Source organism: Barbus barbus (genome assembly GCF_936440315.1).
Source record: "Barbus barbus genome assembly, chromosome: 41".
Taxonomy (NCBI): domain Eukaryota; kingdom Metazoa; phylum Chordata; class Actinopteri; order Cypriniformes; family Cyprinidae; genus Barbus; species Barbus barbus.
In genome coordinates, this window is record NC_136719.1 from 17,837,702 (window position 1) to 17,857,375 (window position 19,674).

General features: G+C 39.8%; 1 protein-coding gene across 1 annotated transcript in view; it reads right to left on the reverse strand.

The window, feature by feature from the left end:
- Positions 1-19,674, reverse strand: part of LOC306860526 (calmodulin-binding transcription activator 1-like) — a gene marked incomplete at its 3' end in the record, with an annotated part of 416,062 nt that overhangs the window by 28,359 nt on the left and 368,029 nt on the right. The window contains exons 7-9 of the mRNA XM_079402251.1: positions 8,917-9,070; positions 3,585-3,725; positions 22-2,249 (exon numbers count right to left, since the gene is read on the reverse strand). Coding sequence (XP_079258377.1) covers positions 22-2,249; positions 3,585-3,725; positions 8,917-9,070 — 2,523 coding nt within the window. The remainder of the gene's footprint in view (positions 1-21; positions 2,250-3,584; positions 3,726-8,916; positions 9,071-19,674) is intronic.

Here is a 19,674-nt window from a genome sequence, read left to right on the forward strand (position 1 = left end):
ATTTCATTCAAACAGACATACCTCTGGGTAGGACCACTCTGGAGAGTAGTCTGTGACCATGAAAAGCCGCCCAGTGGCCTGCAACATTCCCAGAGTGCCTTGGGCCACTGCTGCTGACACTACTTCAGCGACATGCATGTAGGCCAGTGAGCCTGTCTCTCCTGAGCCTCCGCCAGCACCAGCACCTCCACCTAAAGACTGGGGGCTGCAGCACGACTGGAGGCAAAGCTCCGAGGGGCTATATCCTGCTGCCCTGTTGGTTGCATTCTCTTGACCTTGCTGTTGGCTCCCACCTGAGGAGGCTGTTTCCGACCCAGGCGGGGCCACCAACTGGTGGGTGTATAACGTCCCTGCAGCCCCTACCGCTGTGGCTCCGCTGTCCACTGAGATGAAATCGTTGATGAGGTCAGAAAACTGGTTTCCAAAAGAGATGTCAAAATGATCCAAGCTGATTTCCATGCCCGTGCCTCCTCCGCCATTGGCTCCAGCCCCACTAAGCCCGTGGTGAGTGTTATAGAGCCCCTGAACCAAATTAGCTCCCTGAAGCAGTGGCTGGAGTTGGTGTTGCGAGCTGCTGTTGGGTCCACTCGTGACGTTTCCATTCCTCAAAGCCACGGCCTCAGCTCCGGCACCGTTCTCAGAGCTCTGCTGCATGAAGTGATCTGCTCCTCTGCTCTCTCTGCTTCCTCCTCCGCAGGCTTGTAGATGATCCCCAGACTTTAATAAACCATCTGTCCCATTTTCAGTGGCCCGAGACTGGTCGGACCCAACATTGCGGTTCTGATCCATGCCGACCACTTCCTCGTGGTCTGGACCAAGGCCTGGGAAGCCTCCTTGGTATTGAAGAAGTTGCAGTGAGCCAGTCTGTCCTTGTCCCTCGGTGGGTGAGCCTCCATTGCAGTTGGGTATGTGTTGGCCCTGGTGGGTGTGATGGTGGTGGAGGTGGCCATTACTGCCAGGCGATTCCGTCTTTACAACCTGCAGACCCATGTAGGCCCCGTCAGCAGTATTATGTTCCAGAAGGTGGCCCTTCTGGCTAGAGCTCTGCCGGCCTTGCTGGTTCTGGGCTGTCTGTGGTGCTTCTTGAAGAAAAAAGCTTGGAGATCGGTTCTGGTGAGCTAGGTTGTTCATTGCCTGGCTATAACTTACTGCTGTGGCACCGGCGGAGTAGTCCTGCTTCGCATCGATGGCGCTGAAATCCATCTGCTCCAGGGTGGTGCTCGGACTCAGGCCCCCTCCAGAGGGAAGCAGAGAGGCAGCAGTGGTCAAGGTGAGTGAGTTCTGGGAGCCTGAGCCGCTGGAAACGCTACAGCTTACAACTGGCCCCACTTGGTAGCTCCCTTCTTTGGCCAGCTGTTGCTCGAAGGAGGTGTCCTCGGTCTTGATGTTCTTCACCAGTGCAGCACTGAAGCCGTAGTTCGAATCGGATATAGTTGGCGAGCGTTGTAAACCGTTGGTGCTACCTGTTGAGGAGGATGAGGCACTGGATGTGCCATTCTCCTGCTTTAATCCACTTCCCCCATAAGTCTGGCCCTGCTTCGGGTTGTTCAGGAAGCAGTCAGGGTCGAAGTTCATGGTGGTTTCTGTGATTTTGATGCCGCTGGAGTCTAGGCTGTTGGAGAGGACAAGCTCCTCAGAGACGCCGGAGACAGAGAGCATGGACAGCCCGTCTGCTCCGGGACCACCTGTATCTGCACTCCCGCTTCCTGGAAAGGCAAACTTGTGGCTGTCAGAGGTGACTCCTAAGACCAGGCTATGAGACGTGGCGTCGGGGCCCATAATATGGGTATTGTGGCCTCCAGTGGGGGACATGCTGTAGACGGGATCCCCAGTCACCTCAGACATGAAAACACTCTGGGATAGGCTGCTCATAACAGAGGCAACATGGCCCATGCCTGTGACCGCTGGGCTGTCAGCCATGTCGGGTTCAGAATTCAGCCCGCTGCTGATGGACACAGGGGAATTCTGGGTTGTGTCTGGCACTTCCACCTGATTGGTAGAGGAGACCTCAGTGCTGTTCTGGTGCAGCAGCACAGGTTTGTGGACCTTGCCGTTGCGTTTTTCACGTACGCTCCCTCCTCCTGCTCCTCCACTGTTTTTGCTGCTGTGGCTGTGCTTACCCTCAGACACATCATTATTCTGGAGCTCAGAGTGGGTGCTGCTGTAACCACCTGAACGGGGGTCCACTTTGGGAGAGATAATGCGGTGTTTGGCGCTGTTACACTTATGATGCACACTGCTCCCAGCACCTGCAGAGTAAGAAAACAGCTAATCATTTTCCAAACTAAAAATTATTTTTAATAATAATAAAAACAATGTATTATTATCATTATTATCTACTGTACTGTTTCTTTTTAGTAATTATTTTGTATTGTCTGATTGAAATGTTTTTTTTTTGTGCAGCACATTGCTCAACCCATGGTTGTGTTAAATAGTGCTATATAAATAAAATTGACATTTACATGATCCATACTATTTTATTAGAATAATGAATATCTCTGTCATCTTAATGGCATTATCCCCTTTAAAATGAACATTATTACAATTATCAACAGAATTCACTAGTATCATCATCAATATTTTTCATTATCAATATTATTAGTATTGCATACACAACACAAATGTGGACATTGACCATTCTATTACATCCAGAATAATTCATATTCCTGACTCCTTAATGACATTCCACACTTTAAAATTAACGTTATTCCATTTTTATTAGTATTGTCAACATTTACTTATTCTTATTTACTTTCTTATTCACGACAGTATCTAAATTAACACAATAAGCAATACCCACCCCCCTCCCTATTATTTATTACATTGAAACTACTTACATTGAATAATACAAGGCACATGATAACTACACTACTGTTTTATATATGACACCACTATAAGAGTCTCTGTTTGCTTTGTACATCAGAAGAAGAGCATTTCATAGAATGAGCTGCATAATGTCTTTGAAATGGAACAAAATACTTTGATGCCAATGCTTTGAATGAACATTGAGATTAATTTACGTCTTTATAGAGACCATCAATCATCAATATTAATCGTTTCACAAGAAGCCAACACATAGCTTTCCTGTTTTGTTAATAAATGGCTGATGTGTCGCATTAGTCATTTTACTGCGCACTTGGCAATTTAATTTGATATGAACATACAACAAATGGCAATCCATCTACCCCACGATCATTTGTTTTAAACACGCAATTCAGTTTGCTTCAGAGTAACGGCACCCTATAGGAGCAACACCATGGGATTGTAAAGTGCTGTGCTGGATATTTGTGATGAAGTCTAAGGTGAAAATTCATTTGTTGTATGCTTGAGTAAAAAAGACTGACTGCGCAGATACACAGGAACATTACGCCCCCCAGTGGTGTCATTGCAACAGACAGCTCAATAAATCAGCACATCTGTGAAATGTTCAGCCTGGACGCTACTCTAATTAGGCTTTCAGCCTGCTCTACACTCACCTCATCTTTTACAGTTCTTGCAGACATATGTAAAGCACTACCCGCTCCCTCTGTCTCTTTCTGAAGGCCTCTCTCTCCCACACCCCAGCCCTCCTTTCTGTCCCTTACCCAGAGTGCCAGTGCAGAGGCAGTTGTGAGTCCGGGGAGGAGGCTTGGTCTGGTGGCTGTCCAGTATCTGCTGCACCAGCTGCTCCACAGAGAAGCCAGAGCTGCTGTTCCCATTGCTGCAAGTCCACTTGATGCCATGAACTACCGAGGGAGAGAGGAGACACAGTCGTCAGCCCACCAGCCGAGCCTTCCAGCCCTCCCCCACCCCGCCTGTGCACTACATCCCTGACCTTACCTCAGAGCCAGGCTCCATATCAAAACCACTTTGTCCAGAAAAAGAGTACTACAAGAAAAAGTCATTCTTTTTTTGTCTGACCTAGGATGGGAATACGGAAAGTTTAAGAACAGATTCGGGCCTGTTAAGTGTGAATTTTCAGCTGACGTGGGAGGAAAAATGTCTTCCTTGTCTTACTTCAGCTGAAGTAAAAGCCCCAGCCCTTTGACAAGGTGCTTTTTTGCAGTTTGCGCCCTCTGCTGCCATCACCGTTTCCAAGCTCAGCCTCTCTCCTCTGAGAAAAAGAACAATGACAACAACTGGAACGGTAAAATAACAAAAGGAAAAAGAAATGCAATAAAGGAAATGTGCCGATCTCTGGAGAGGAACGGTATATAGAATATCAAACAGCATCGAGATACCTTAATACGGCTTGTGCACGCTTTGCTACTTCAGTGAGCGTAACAAGCTGTGGTGAGATTGCATGTGAAAGCGAGGGCAGGAAAAGGGAGGCGAAGGGAGAAACAGACACAGAGACAAAAATAGATAAAAGAAACAAAAGCGTTTGGCTTGAACTCGCAAACAGTGCTGCGTCACCAGCCGGAGCAGGCACAACAGTTGTCACATACACAGCGGGTTTCTCTGCTCTGCTGAGCTCTGCCATTCCGCGCTTGGCCAGAGAATCGCAGCGGCGTTCCATAAGCCATTACACCAGCATGACCATGCTCGAACAGACAAATCAATCTCACAGCGTGAGCCTGAACCAGATTCGCAGCACAAGGCAGGTCATGTAATGAAAGGCCAAGCTGGTTTGGTGAATATGCCGTGACATCGGCGTGAGGCGTTGGCTGTGAGGATCTGAAGAAGAATCCTCTGATTTAGACTTGAAGGAATTCTCCCACACTTCAGTACAAAGTGGACTGCCGTTACTAATGCAGTTCTTCAAACTATCGGTCCTTTGCTCAAACAGCCCATCTGGCAATGTTCCTTTTGTCTGCTCCACCACACACAGACGCAGAGTCTGAGTGTCTCCGAATGTTGTTGATGAACAAATTTCATATTTCCTTCCTGCAGCCGTGCCTAAACTCGGGTTCACACATCCCCGGGGGGAGCACAGAGTGTCCTCCAGGTTGCTCAAGAAAAGATTTGGTAGTTGAAATGGAATTTCATGTCGTTTCAGCTGTCCTGTTATTGATCTAAAAGTTTTTTTTTTTTAATTCAATTGTTAAGGGAAACTGTAATTAATAAATATTTAGATTAAATATTAATACAAATGTTAATATAAAAATATAATATTAGAATTCTAATAGTCTAGCTTGCAAATCATATTTAATGCAATGTTTTGGTGAAATGTATACAAAAACATTTTAATTCAATATTTGTAATAATAAAATGGATTTTTTTCACACCACAGGTCCATTTAAAACGAAGTAATTAAGATTAGTAAAATATTTGTATAATTGAAAATTGAAAATATAATAAAAAAGGTGGACAAAGTTAATAAATGGCATATTAAATTGCAAAAGAAACTTATTTTGTACATTTCACTTTTAAACAATATTTGTTTAATATTAAATTTATTCTTAATTATATTTACGTTTACAATTACATTTGCGCATATATTATTAATTTTGAATGGCTTTGGAAAACTCCTGGATTAAATGCGGCTGACAAATCAAGTCAAACATTCTCTCTGCCAGCTACATCCACATCCACAAGCTCAAAGCACCTCATAACCACACCCATCAACTTGTATCTTTAATCGCAGCCTATCTCCAGGAAACATAAATCACATCAGATATCTCGCACCCTGCTGTGCGTGTGTGTGTGTGTGTATGTTTATAACCACTGTCTGATCATCTGCTCATGCAGCAGTGAGGGGGCTTCAGGCATGGCTGGTCCCCGGTCTCTTAAATTACATCAGCAGAGAGGAATGAATCAGGCCGGCGCGTTCTTTTCTCCAGCTGTACTGTGACTAAGCAACCGTTGCCTTCCATGACCTGCCATCTGACCTCTGCTGCACACGCCTACTTCAACATGAAACCGCATTTGCAATCTATTTTACTAGGGTAAGATATTGTATTTCTAAATGATAATAGATATTCAACAACTACAAATCTAGAGCATAGATTGGATTGTGAAAAGTGTTCTCTATATGACAGTGGTGAGCTAAATAAAGAAGAACCAAAGTTTATTGGTGAAAAAAAGGAATTATTTACCTTTAAGTACAATAATGAGATACTGTCAGAAAAAAAGTTAAGGGTTTTATTAAATGTTTCTTATAATGCAATAAGGTAGACTTATTGATAATAGGAGATCTGAATGCTTTGATGATGAATTAAAATACATCTCAGAATCTTTGTAAAAAACTTAAAAATCACCCTGCATAACAGAGCTTGAAGGCAAAAATAACTAATCTATATTTCACACTACAATGATGAAATGCTCATTTCGTGCAAAGCAGGTGATGACGCAACCTCATCACTGATTCATTTCTACGATATCTGATGCAAATGCATTGAAAATGTTTAAAGCGGAGAAACAGAAACTTTTCCGCAGCCTATCAACAGTTACAGAAGTCTTTCTCTGAGGACTGTCAGTCGAGGAATGCTCCGCTCCTAATGCACTGAATCCCAACTGCACACCTCGTCCCGTTAATGAATGCAAGCTGTTTGCGTATGATATGGGTCACTCAAGGGAACACATAGGGTTTGTAGAGCTGATGTATAATGCATCCATGAATTATGCATGGCTAATAAGGTTTACAATGAATCTCTGACTATCAACAGGCTGCACGTCTGCAGCACCACCACTAGGTGGTAATATTGCTCTTCAGATGAGCTCACATCAAGGATGGTTGTTGAAGATTATGAGGGTGAATGTTGTGGCCCAATTAGCCTAGTCTCAGTGCACTGGGCCCGACCGGTGGAAGACATCTCGCACCTTTGCCATTGTCCACACCATTTGCAACATTAATGACTTGCATGCATTATGGCAAATGGTTTTGAGGTAGATCAGGCATGGAGTGTAATGAACACATTAGTTTACTGCACGTGTCTTAAAGTCAATGTGAAAGGGAGCTCTTAAGTGATTGCCACGAGAGCTCTTAAGGGGATCGTAACACGCGGCAGCGATTACAATGTCAGCTGAGCTCGTCTGTATTCTCCTCGCTGACATCCTGTGTCTAAAAGTGCTGACGCGAGGGATCCGACTTCATATATTCATTACCTTGACAGCCCTGTCCTAGTTCAAATGATCAATGCCAGAGACTGATCACATACAGAGACTCTGGGTAAACATGATTATATGCATGCCGTCGTCCCCTTTTTTTACAACATCCTTATTAGACAGGTTTCCTCTGGTCAATTCTGTGACCTAGACCTGTCGTAGACGAAAACATAAACACAGTGTAAGCATAAAGCACGGGCAAAGCGGTGCTGGACGTGTGAAGGGATTTCTGGCGAGTCAGACACTCTTCCACCCACTCACTGGCATCAATCAATACATCACTGCTCTCCTCCACTGACTGACTGGAAACCAACGTGCTTTATCACTCTGGACAGTGAGACGCAGACAAGAGGCTCCACTGACCCTGGGACAACCGGGCGCCTCGGAGTGTGTGAGGTAATAATCATGTCAAGGCTTCCACATGGAGACTCCTGCTATGAACAAGGGCACAAGTTGCAGCAGGTAACGCTGGCCTGGAGTAGGCTGAGCTGGGAGAGACTAACTTCTCATGAAACATTGCATAACTAAAACAGCACCGGGCTTGCCTAAATAATATAGAAATTACAGAAGACATTGTCAAGTATCGTTAGGCTAGTTTACACTGCCCTAACCAGCACCCACAGCTTTTGGGTTTTGTTGGAACAGTATTGCAATCCTTTTGGTGTTTGTTGGGGCAGTGTGAACCACAATGGAGACTGATTTCTCACAACGGCCTTTTCTGCAAAACATACACAGTATCTTTTGTTTGTATGTTTTATGCTTTGTCTGTTTTTTTACAGTATGTTTTGTTTTCCAGAAAAAAAAATGGAAATAGATTTACCTGAGATGCAAATTTGCATCTAATCTTATTCTGTAAAATGTAATAAAGATATGCAACTTAAAAAATGTGAAAATCAATTTCAAGATAGGTAATATGGAGATATGAAGTGCATTTTATAATTTTTTTTATTCAAGCATAAAACTGACGAGACACTTATCCTACGAGACGAGACGAGACACGAGACTGGGTTCACGAGAACGAGATGAGACAAGATTCTTTGACTTTTTAAAAGAAATCCTCGATGAAATATACAGGGAAAAATTGTCTTTTATTCAACTGAAAAACAAAATGCAAAAAATGTAGGGTCACTTTGAAATCAACTTTTAAACTTTTATTTAATGAATCATATGCAGTAATAAACAACATGTAAACACTGCAAAATGTTCTGCGAGGATATCGTCACGTTCTCGCGAGACACGTGCCATGAGATCTCGTCACATCCCTACATAAAACTCATTAAATATATTTTATTTTCTATACGTTACCTTATATATTTTAGTACACACACACACACACACACACACACACACACACACACACACACACACACACACACACACACACACACACACACACACTTTCTTTCGGATAGTACTTTTTTTTTTAACATAAATACTTCTATTCACCAAGGATGCATTAAATTAATCAGAAATGACAGGAAAGACTTTTACATTATTAAAAAAATCTATTTCAAATAAATGCTGTTCATTTGATCTTTCTATTCATCAAAGAATCCTGAAAAAAATGTATCATGGTTTTCACAAAAAATATTAAGGAGCACAACTGTTTTTAACAAAAACATTTCAAATGAGAAAAGAGTTTTTTTAAATTGTATTACATATTTAAAAATATTACTGTGTTTTATAATGTATTTTTGATTAAATAAATGCATCATAAAAGTGAAAACAAAAGAAGAAGCGATCAATAAGTTAAATTATACCAACCCCAAACCTTTGAAAGGCACTTTGGTAATGTTATTTCTTGAGACACTGTTTGCAGTGATCACTTAAAACATGCAGAAGAAGAGACAGGTTATGCATTCAGTTGATTGAATGTGATTGGACACTCACACATGGGTTTCAGCTGGCCAATGAGTTCCTCCTTCGTCCATTTGGCCCATTCTTTCTTGTCTGTATTGATGGAGCACAGGATGGGCCCACATGGCTTCCCACAATCCTCGATAGCTGGCACATTCAGGTAGTGGACCAGGACAATGTCTGGGTTCTGGGGAAAGGACAGGACAGGACAGGACCAAGAGACAGAAAGAGGAAAAGAAAAAAGAGAATGAGGTGTGGTGAGTAGAAAGGTCTGACTGAAGAAACAGTAGTACCCTGGAAAAAGATGGGGCAACAACACAAAAAATTGTTAATGCATGTTTAACACTAGTTAGCATATTTGAGATAGCCACTTGACCACATTTATGGTGTGACTGAAATAGAGAATTAAGTGAAATATGTCATTCACTGTCTGTTCTTCACCATCATTTGAGGAATTATTGCTAGAAAACACACAAACGTCTCTTCTGTATAAAATTGCTTAGAGTCTGCTTTCCACAGGCAGTACTAGCGCAACATTAATTGCACAGGCAAATAGCGCTGAGTCTTGTGAATAAGGTGTAATCTATAATAAGCCTAATTTACATAGAAAGGAGGCGTGTTTGTGCTGAAAAGAATGACATCGATTTAATTCAAATACACACATGGCGTCTGGTTAAGCCAAAAGCGGTTAGTGAGTAAAACCATTTGTGCGTAAAAGTGGCGCAACTGTTTACTGATGGTACATAGTGCCAAAGTTATTCACAGAGAGGATAAACCCAGGGACAGATCATCCCAAACAGGGATCTTCATGTGAACACAGGTGGAGTTGTGTGAGACTTACAAAGCACCTGTTTTTTTTGGTAACATACCGGTTGCCAACTCAAAGTAAGGGCTTAGTGTATATACATATATATATTTGTAAACAAATTCTATCAATTTGAAGTCAGCAAGTGTTCGCTGGATACATTTTGACAGCTTATGAATAAAAGCATTGTTTAAAGCATATCTAGCCAGAGTGAATAACATCAATTCTGTTCTGTAATCATAAATAGTGATGATTACAAAGCGTTGTAAACAGTCACAGAACAAGCGGTTCCCTGTCACCACGGAGATTACACACACACACACATACTCACAAAATCTCACTCATTCCAGCACACCAACATTTTAATGTCATATGAAACACAGATACATAACGCATACACAAAAACCAAATCCGTACACTGAAACACTGAAGAAAACTGTCCCTTTCATTAGCATTTTTATTAGTTTTATGAGCATTACGTGCTGAGTGAATTGGGGGCTGTGGTTCTGCGCTGCCTCCCGGCCTGCAGCATTACACTTAGACGTACATGCGCAAAATCTATGCGTACTGCATGCTCAATGGGGTAATACACACAAAGAAAGACATTCATACAGCCGCTGGCACTTTTACAGAAAGCACCATGGTAACCACACCTGATCACGGCCATGTCCAAAAGCTAATAAATGCTGCCTTAGCAGGCAGTGTATACAAAGGTAAGGGAAAACATTTGCAAAGCATTCTGTCTTTACTACTAAAATACGTTCACCTGGTCAGAAGATAACATATACTGACGAAATATACACTGTGCTGCCTACTATATGATATCCCACAATCTCAAAATTAGAACAGCTGAAAGTAGTACATTTAGTTAAACTATTTTTTTTTATTATTTATATTTTTAATAAAGTTTTGTATGTATTATTTAATTCATTTAATTTATTATTTAATTATAAATCAATTTATAAATGTATAATTTATTTTGATTAACTGATTAACAATGAGCATTATAGCCAAACATACACATAAATATATTTTATAATAATAAATAATGCAATTTAGTAGTACATGTATTAATAAATATATTTACGCATAACATTTTGATTAACTGATTAACAAATGTGCATATAATATATTAATGGCCTCAAATATAGACTATATTTTCATATACATTTTTTTTTTTTTTTTTGGAGTGAATTATGACCCAGACATTTCTTGGGAAATTCACCAATATAAGAGAAATCCAGGCTAAACATTTTCAGAGGAACAGATAATCCACAGATGAGCCAAGACATCATGATGCATTGGAAATCTGGTCTAAAACCAGTATTCTTAGAAGGTACCTTCATACTAAATGCTGCCTGTTTAGCCGTTGATGGAGTCTGCTTTAGTTTCAGACAAAGCTTGTGTCATACTAGACATTTCTGAACCCCTCTATTACAGTGCTGTTGATCAGGCAGGTTCAGACTGACATTTCCTCTCTCAAATAGTCTTCTGACTACAACTGAATGCACTGCAAATCACAATTAGAAAGAGCATTGACAATCTCTGTATGGGACTAACAAGCCTTGAATAGTGACCACAGAGAGAGGGGACAAAATCTGCAATGTGGAAAAGGGCGACAGAACAAATCAAAAGCTAAATTCAGAGTGCTGAAAATCAAACAGCCCTGTAATTCACATTTGATTGAACTCTTCAACCAGCACACTTGATATTCAAAGTGAATGTGTCAAGATGTTTGAACAGCACCTTTGATGGATTAAAAGGAAAAGATTTGATTTAAAATTTAATTCCATAGGAAATCTGTCTTCATGAGAGGATTGTAAGAGTAAGTTCTGGTGTACTATTCTCTTTCAAGTGGATTGAGGGAGTGTGCTGGACTGGCGCTTGGTTTGGGAGGGCGAGCTGAGGACGCTCTGCTGCTGTGGCCGTGAGCTTGAGGAAACAGACACCAGCACTACATCTCCATATGGCACGAGCAGCTGTGGTGAGCACCAGGCCATGCCCTCAATCCTTAACCAGCATGAGAGGAGTAAGTAAAAACCAGATAAACATAAAAACATTCTTATGCACATACAGGTGAAGATATGGGTCAAAATATCTGGTTATATTTTACCCCAAAATAATAAAAAAAGAAGCTATATCTAAATTATTATTATTTATTTTGTGCATTATTTTCTTGGTGAAGCACATTTAAACCTCCATCTCTAATTGTCAAAATTTATTTTTTGTAAAGTACTATATAATACATAAATTCTCAATTAAAAAAAAAACAATTTCAATAATATCTACACATATATACACAAACAATTTAATAATAATAATAATTATCATAATATATATATTTTATGCTATAGTTTATTTATACTACATACAGTTGGGCAAAAAAGTATTTAGTCAGCCACCAATTGTGCAAGTTCTCCCACTTAGAAAGATGAGAGAGGCCTGTAATTTTCATCATAGGTACACTTCCACTATGAGAGACAGAATGGGGGGAAAGAATCCAGGAAAAAAAAAAAACACATTGTAGGATTTTTAAAGAATTTATTTGCAAATTATGGTGGAAAATAAGTATTTGGTCAATAAGAAAAGTTCATCTCAATACTTTGCTATATACCCTTTGTTGGCAATGACAGAGATCAAACCTTTTCTGTAATACAATAAGCTTGATTTTTTAAACACATTTTTTTTTTCATTTGATTTTGGGGTGAATTATGACCTTTTGCATTTCGTTAAATTCATATAAGCATATAGGTTAAAAAAACAATACCCCCCCCCCCCAACAAACTCACATATTCACCCTTTCAAAAAAAAAGAAAAATCCCACATACATACCAACAGAAGCCAATACATCAATGACCACCACGCACATGCACACACACACACACACACATGCATATTCCTCTTTCAGTCCCTCCTACGCTGACACATTTGTCCCTGTTTTACAATGCACGTTTGGCAGACTTACAACCCATCCAAATACAAGTAATCTGTGAAGCTGTGCTTCAGTCATAAATTCAAGAGTGAGCCAGAAGCATATGACATCTACGGCTCACTCCTTTCTCGCTCTGTCTCTTCAGAGAGCTTTTACGCACCCACACAATCACGCTCGCACACCCACAAGACCCTCGCTCTCTTTCCGATGGCACAACAACACAATGAAAATGTGGAGTGTCTTATAAATCTATCAGGATGCAAACTTAATTTAATTTAATTTCCTGCTGGCTGCATCCAACAAACTAAAGAAGGAGGAAACTTTCAGCCTGGATACTATTTGGTGGAGAAAATGGGATCTCATTAAGGTATTGATTAATTGTGCAATGTAATCTTTAGGCCATGTTTGTGGTACACCTCCAGTGAGAACCAGGGCTTGCTTCCAGGTTTGTCGATGTGGGAGAAGGGGGCCGAAGTTTGGATAGAGTTGCAGCATGTGCAGGGTTTGTGGTATTGCGCAAACAGCATTTTTCATTATTAAAGGCATTCATTAGAGCTCAGCACCTTTACGCTAGGCTCATCCCTGGAGTGCAGAGGCGTGTAGATCTTGTACAACCGGTCCACAGAACCTGTATTTATCCCTTGACTTCACTATTTAAGAGCATTAAATGCTAAATGAAGGTAAAAAAAAACTTCATTAGAAAGCGTTGTGTGCTTGAATTCACAGAAATTGTTTTCTTAATCGAGTCTTTTTCATTGGTAAGCAAGAAAAACAATTAAAGCTTGTTGGTGTTTTTGCTTTAAGCCTGCAGGAAGAAAGAAAGCAGATCTCAATTCTAAAGGTGTTTCTCTGTGTGTGTGTGTGTGTGCGCACGCGTCTGGGGAACACACAGGTACCTGGAAGCACTGTGGTAACCTGGCAACTAGTAGCTGGACGCCCACATGCATGAAGCCAATGTGGTCATGAGTGCTGCCCCATAGCTGGCCCTGAGTGCTATAAATATCCACTAGTAATAGCTTCAGGGTCATTACTGCTGCTCGGGCCTGCCTCCAGCCAGCATCAACTCCAACCTGAAGGGCTGGAAAGAAGGACAGGGTTTCAAATAGGTATCTGCATATTATGGATGATTTATTGCGGTGTGGGGGTGGGACGGCGTGTTCTGGCAGATAAGTGCCTGTGCTTATGAGATTGTCTTCGAGTTGGACTTGTTTGAAAGCAGGTAATTTGGGCTTCATATTTAGCTGGTGCTGGTTCAGATCTGGACACATGAGAACATTATGTGACTTGTTCTGAAGCAGGATTGCTGCTTCCGGTCATCTGAATGAGTCACTCCTGTTTTTATGTCCCCATTAAATATGTCTGGATAAAATATTACACTCACATTTTGTGACATACATGACATCATCCTGCAGGAAGTGCCATCTTTTTGGTGTGTAAAAAACAGCACAAATATTTATATGTATAAACTAGTTGCTTATTAGCATGCATATTCCTAACTGCCTGTTTATTAGTACTTAAAAGACACATATTAATGCCTTATTCTGCATAACCATATATTAGATACCTTAGATACCTTAATCCTACCCCATCACTACCCCTACCCCAATCCTACCGAATTTAACTACTACTTTACTAAATATTAATAAGCAGCAAATTAGGAATTTATTGAGGCAAAATTCATAGTTAAAAGTTAATATGTTACAGCACTATTTTAGTATCATAGAACATATTTGTCAAGATATTTAGTCATGAGACACTAGAGAAGCAAAGTCCCCAAAGCAATTAAATGCCTATTCTGTATATCAAATTCTGCCTATTAATCTTAACCTTAATCATTGGTGTGAATTTGCTGCCAGGCATAGCTGTTTGAACAAATACAGACAGGGCGAGCGTTTTGGAAATGATGGCGCAACATAACCAGCACGAATGCTAAAAACTTAAAGCTGAAAGAGAAAGTCTTGGCACTGGAACAACAAGAACCTCATCGAGGTTAAATATATTAATTAAGCTAAAAAGCACACAAACGAGTCCAAGAGAAGAAAGAACCAGTGCCTATGTAGCTCTGAGAGGAAAAAAAACATCAGCGAGGAGTTCAAAACCGCAGCACAAAAAGACACGGCCAAGCACTGCACTCGGTTGACAGGAAACCCCTAGAGGATTGTGGGAAAAAAGCATGGGAGAGACAGTTCCTCTGACTCATTTCTTGTGAGCGTGGTGAGGAACATACCCACTGGGTGTACAAGCAGACCCATTTCACTAACCCATGTTACATAAATCACAGCACTTCTGATATGCCGCAACAAATATTTAACTTTAACAAATATTTAAGTCTCCATCTGTCTCACTATTTTTAGCTAGATAGAAGTGTTGTGCTCTCAGAGTACCGCTGGGCTCAGTTCTGGAGGAAAACGATGTACTCCAGACATGATGTAGTGGTCAGAGTCACAGTGGAGTCAAGAATGTTCTCTCTCCGAAAAAACCCCCAGTAACCTTCAAGAGAATGGAGCGTCTAACAGGTTGTAGCTGATTTCACTGGAGTGAAATGGAAATAGTTGAGAGTGTAAGGATGTGGGTGAAGTTCAGCATTTAGAGTGTGTGAAAGCAAGAGAGAGTATGTACAGTATGCTAATGTAAGTGTGTGATACAATGTGGGCACATATAATGACCAATCCAGGTGTCTAAATGTGTTTTAGGTGCTGCTGTAAGTAGAAGAAAGAAAGTCATGATATTTTAGTATATACATGTATGTATACTACTATACAATGAAAAATAAATAAATTAATTCACAATTAATTACAAAGACAGCAAGTAACACAATGTAGTAACACAAGGTAACACAAAAACATAATTTTTAAGTAGAAAGGTAGAAAGACTAGAATAGAATTATCTTGTAAAACAAACTTCAAAAAACATTTTTTTCAGCATTTTTGGTCTTTTTTATATATTTTAAATCAGATTTTTTTTATTTTCTATTCATTTTAACAAAGTTTTAGAAATTTTAGTTTTTATTCATTATTTTTGAACAAAAATGAGAAATGTTGCCTTAGCAATTAGCTGATATAAAGTAACTTTAATATAGTGATTCATTTGGTTTTTTTTCAGTCCCTCGGTTGAGGCAAAATTTCTATCATATTAAACAATTTTCCACCCATAAATCAATTAAAAATAAATAAATAATATGCTTATTTCCAAAATCTTAGTCTGTTCAGTTAAAATAAAATGTCTCTTTAAAGGGATATTTAACCCACAATTTACAATTGTGTCATTATTTTCTCACCCTCATGGAATTTTAAACCTTATTTGCAGAACAAAAATGGTCCATTCAAAAAAAGTCAAAACAGTGGACCCCACTGACCACTGTATGAATATATTTATCAAAATATGTTATTTTGTGTTCCACAGAAGAAAGAAAATCATACCGTTTTGGACCGAAATGAGGATGAGTAATGATGACAGAATATTCATATTTAGGTGAACCGTCCCTTTAAGAGTGCGTGTGCTATACAAATGCAAGAGTCCACACTCATGAGTGAAAAAAAAAAATGTGTGTGTGTGTTTATGAGCGAGAGAGGTGATTAAAGCCTTGCCCTGGTGGGTGCCCTAGCTGTGGCATGGTGATGGATGAAGCAGTGTGTCCGTCATTAGGCAGTAGGCTGGCCCCTGGCACCCACACCCAGCTCTTAAATGTATCCATACCTCGCTGTCCCCCAGTGCTGCTGTTCATTTCAAGGTCAATTGACTCAGTGCTGCGCCGGGCACAAAACATCCCCCTTTCTTCATAGTTTTATTTCCCATTACTGACTGGTGTGCTTGTGTGTGTGTGTTTGTACATAAGCACTTGCGTTTGTGGGTGTATATGACACGTCAAAGCCGATGGTGTGCAGCAAATCCCCTACAGCTTGTGTCTAGTACAAAAGAAGACCCTTCTATGAACCCTTTAATGTTTATGAGCCTGTATATGCAGAACACTTTAAAGTGCAGGTTGTTAAAAGTCAGCCACTTTGCACGCAGTTATAAAAGTGATGATGTCACTTCCTCCCAGTGCCACCTGTTTAGCACGGCTTTTTTTTCTTATAGCTGAGCCAGCAACAGGCAGCAACATCAGTCTGAGAAATGGGAATTTCCATATCCAAGGTTCAAAATGAATTTTTGCCAACAGCAAGTGGATTAAGAAAGTTTACCAGCCATGAGTATTTATTTCTTGCATATTTGCAGAAAACAATGGAGGTCAGTGTGTCACTCGCAGCAAAAGTCTTGATGTGAAACGCTATCTTTAATGTCATACTCATATTTTTGTAGCTGAAGGCAAGTCAAATATGGGTGTTTCTTTAACTATAAGCATATTAGACCCAGTGGGCTTTATGTCCATGTATATTGTATACTGAGTTCTGTCATTTTTTTCTAAACTTAATAAACAATGATTCCCATTTTGATGGTATTTTCCAAGTTTAAGGTTTAGGAAAAAATTAAATGAATAAAGAAAGTGTTTATTATTAGGGGAAAAATTGTTTGATGCAATGGAAACGATGCCACAGCTAAAGTAATCAAAACAGATATTAATCACTATATTATTATTTTACTAGTAATTTATATTTTTAATGGATTGACCAAGTTAAAAATTTAGGGAATGAATGAATGAATGCAATACAATACAATATGCATTATTATCGACAAATGATTGTTTGATTGTTGATGAAAAACTGATGAATGTTTTTAAATAATAGATTTAAATAATTATATCATTATTTTACTAATAATTCATATTTTTCATAGGCTGACCAAGTTTTAATAAAATTATTCAATAACATATTTTATTCAATATTTGTTATTAATTTGTATTATTTATTATTTTTGTACTCCTCATTCATGTTGATTTGGACAAAAACGTTTTGCTAAATTAATAAATAAAATTGTAAAATCTATACATAAAAAGCATTTTAAAAGTAGAAAAAAATGACCTTCATATACAGTAACAAAAATAAAAGAAAAAGTTGAAATCTGTTTTTGATAAAAAGCAGTCCCTGGGACATACAAGTGCAGAAAGTTGAAGAAACACCCATCTAACATGTTTAGATTGCCTTCTGTTGGTGAGCAGCAACTCAGTCAACAGCAACATCAATACTAAAAATCATGAACTGTGCTATATTCACACATTCAAACATTGATTAACCCCAGCACCCACCAAATTCTGCCTATGCAGTCTCAGGCTACTGCTGTGAGATGGCTAGTTGATCTAACGCCCACAATACAAACACACAAACATACATATTCCATGCGCAACTCCCCAGAAAGCTGCATGCACCGCAGGAGGTGCATGTAAATCCCAGTCCCATGGGACGCACAGTAGGAAATTGGTGAGGAATGCAGCATGGCTATTTGACAACTCCTCACTTCATGCTCCTCAGCCGGTACACATCATCCTCTGCTTCTCAAGGACTGTGATGGGCTGTTCTCTCTCGTTAGGTCTCGGTGTGGACCCTCTCAACAGACATGAGAGAAAAAAGCACGTGGAGTGGTGTTAGAGAATGTAACTTTTGAGGAAGAGGACAGAGCCCATGCAAAGCACAGCAGAGCACTTCTGCAGGAGCCAGAGGCTGAGGCCTGTGATGTTTAATTCAGCAGCCCATAATGACTCAGATGAAGTCAAGAGCCAGCTTTAAATAACTTAGCTTCCAGGGCCAGAACTACTCAGCTCACAAGAGTGTGTCCGTGGAGCGTGCGGTTATGTTTTTGCCCAGGTGTCAACATGTAGTTCTGCAAAAAATCCAAAAAGATATTCTGTATTCTCCTGTCTCTTTGGAGTACATGATCATTGCAGATCGAATTGGAGTTTGTAGGTGTTACTGTAAAAGTACATATTCCACCTTGGCTGCCACTAGAGGTTTAGTTTTTCATCTGGCAGCTGCTTTAACACCGGTGGGCTACCTCTCCATTAGCTCTGCCCTGAGCAGACCGGGAGCAGGCCGTCTGGGAGCCATCAGTCTGCTGTGATGGGCTCAGTGGAGCTTGGTGACTATGGTCCTAATGCCCAAAGTCTCTCACAGGAAGTGCATGTGTCAGTGAAGAACACAGCAAAGTCAGCCAGCACCTTGCACTCGCTCTAACCCTGTCGGTTAACTAGCTTATGTTAGGTTTTAGAAGATGGTGCCCCAACCAGGCTTTTCATCCAGATTCAGCAATAATCTTTTTGGTGAAGCTGGTTAACCTGCCAGCACCAATCTTGCACTAACTACCATGAATTACAATGAGAAATATATTTGTCTAGATCAGTATTTCCGTCTTTTTAGTTGAGATTTGAAGGAGGAGATGGTAGAGATGCAGACTCTCTGCAACATCTGTTCCTTTAAATCTAAAAAAAAACATCTGTTCTCAGTTTTTTTTTCCAGCTCACCTCTGTAGTCTTTATTATTTAGTTGGGTATTATTTTTGTTGTTTGCTTATAGCTTACATATGCATGAATGTTTGTAACTGTTGTTATATCTTCACATAATTTAGTTTTAGTTCAGTGACCTTGACCTTGGGAGTTTTTATTATTTTTGTTATTTTTGTTTCAGTAAAAGTTGACAATCCTTAAAAAGACCAATTTACTTGAGAAGGAAAACTGCCTAGAATATTAACACTTGTTTTCAGAGAATATATGTAGAATTAAGTTACTTTTCCTCACTTCATTGTCAGAATGTTGTTGTTGTTGTTATTATTAAGCAAACACCTCACTAAATGTTGCTTTAAACACAAGATTTATACTTAAAGAAAAAAAATATGGGCAATGAGGAGAAAAATAAACTAATTCTAGGTTTATTTACAGTACACACACATATATATATATATATATATATATATATATATATATATATATTATTTTTATTTTTTTTGCAGTGCAAACTGGGCCAGATTAGAAATTCATGCTTGTCTAAGCTGTTTTTGTTTAAGCAGGGAAGCCTTAGCTTTGATTCTAATGCTAAATGTGAGTCTAAGCCAGAGTCTGAACCTTGTATACCAGAATCATAATGTGCAGATAATGCTGAGGCCATCAGTGATTTATATTTTGGGGAGA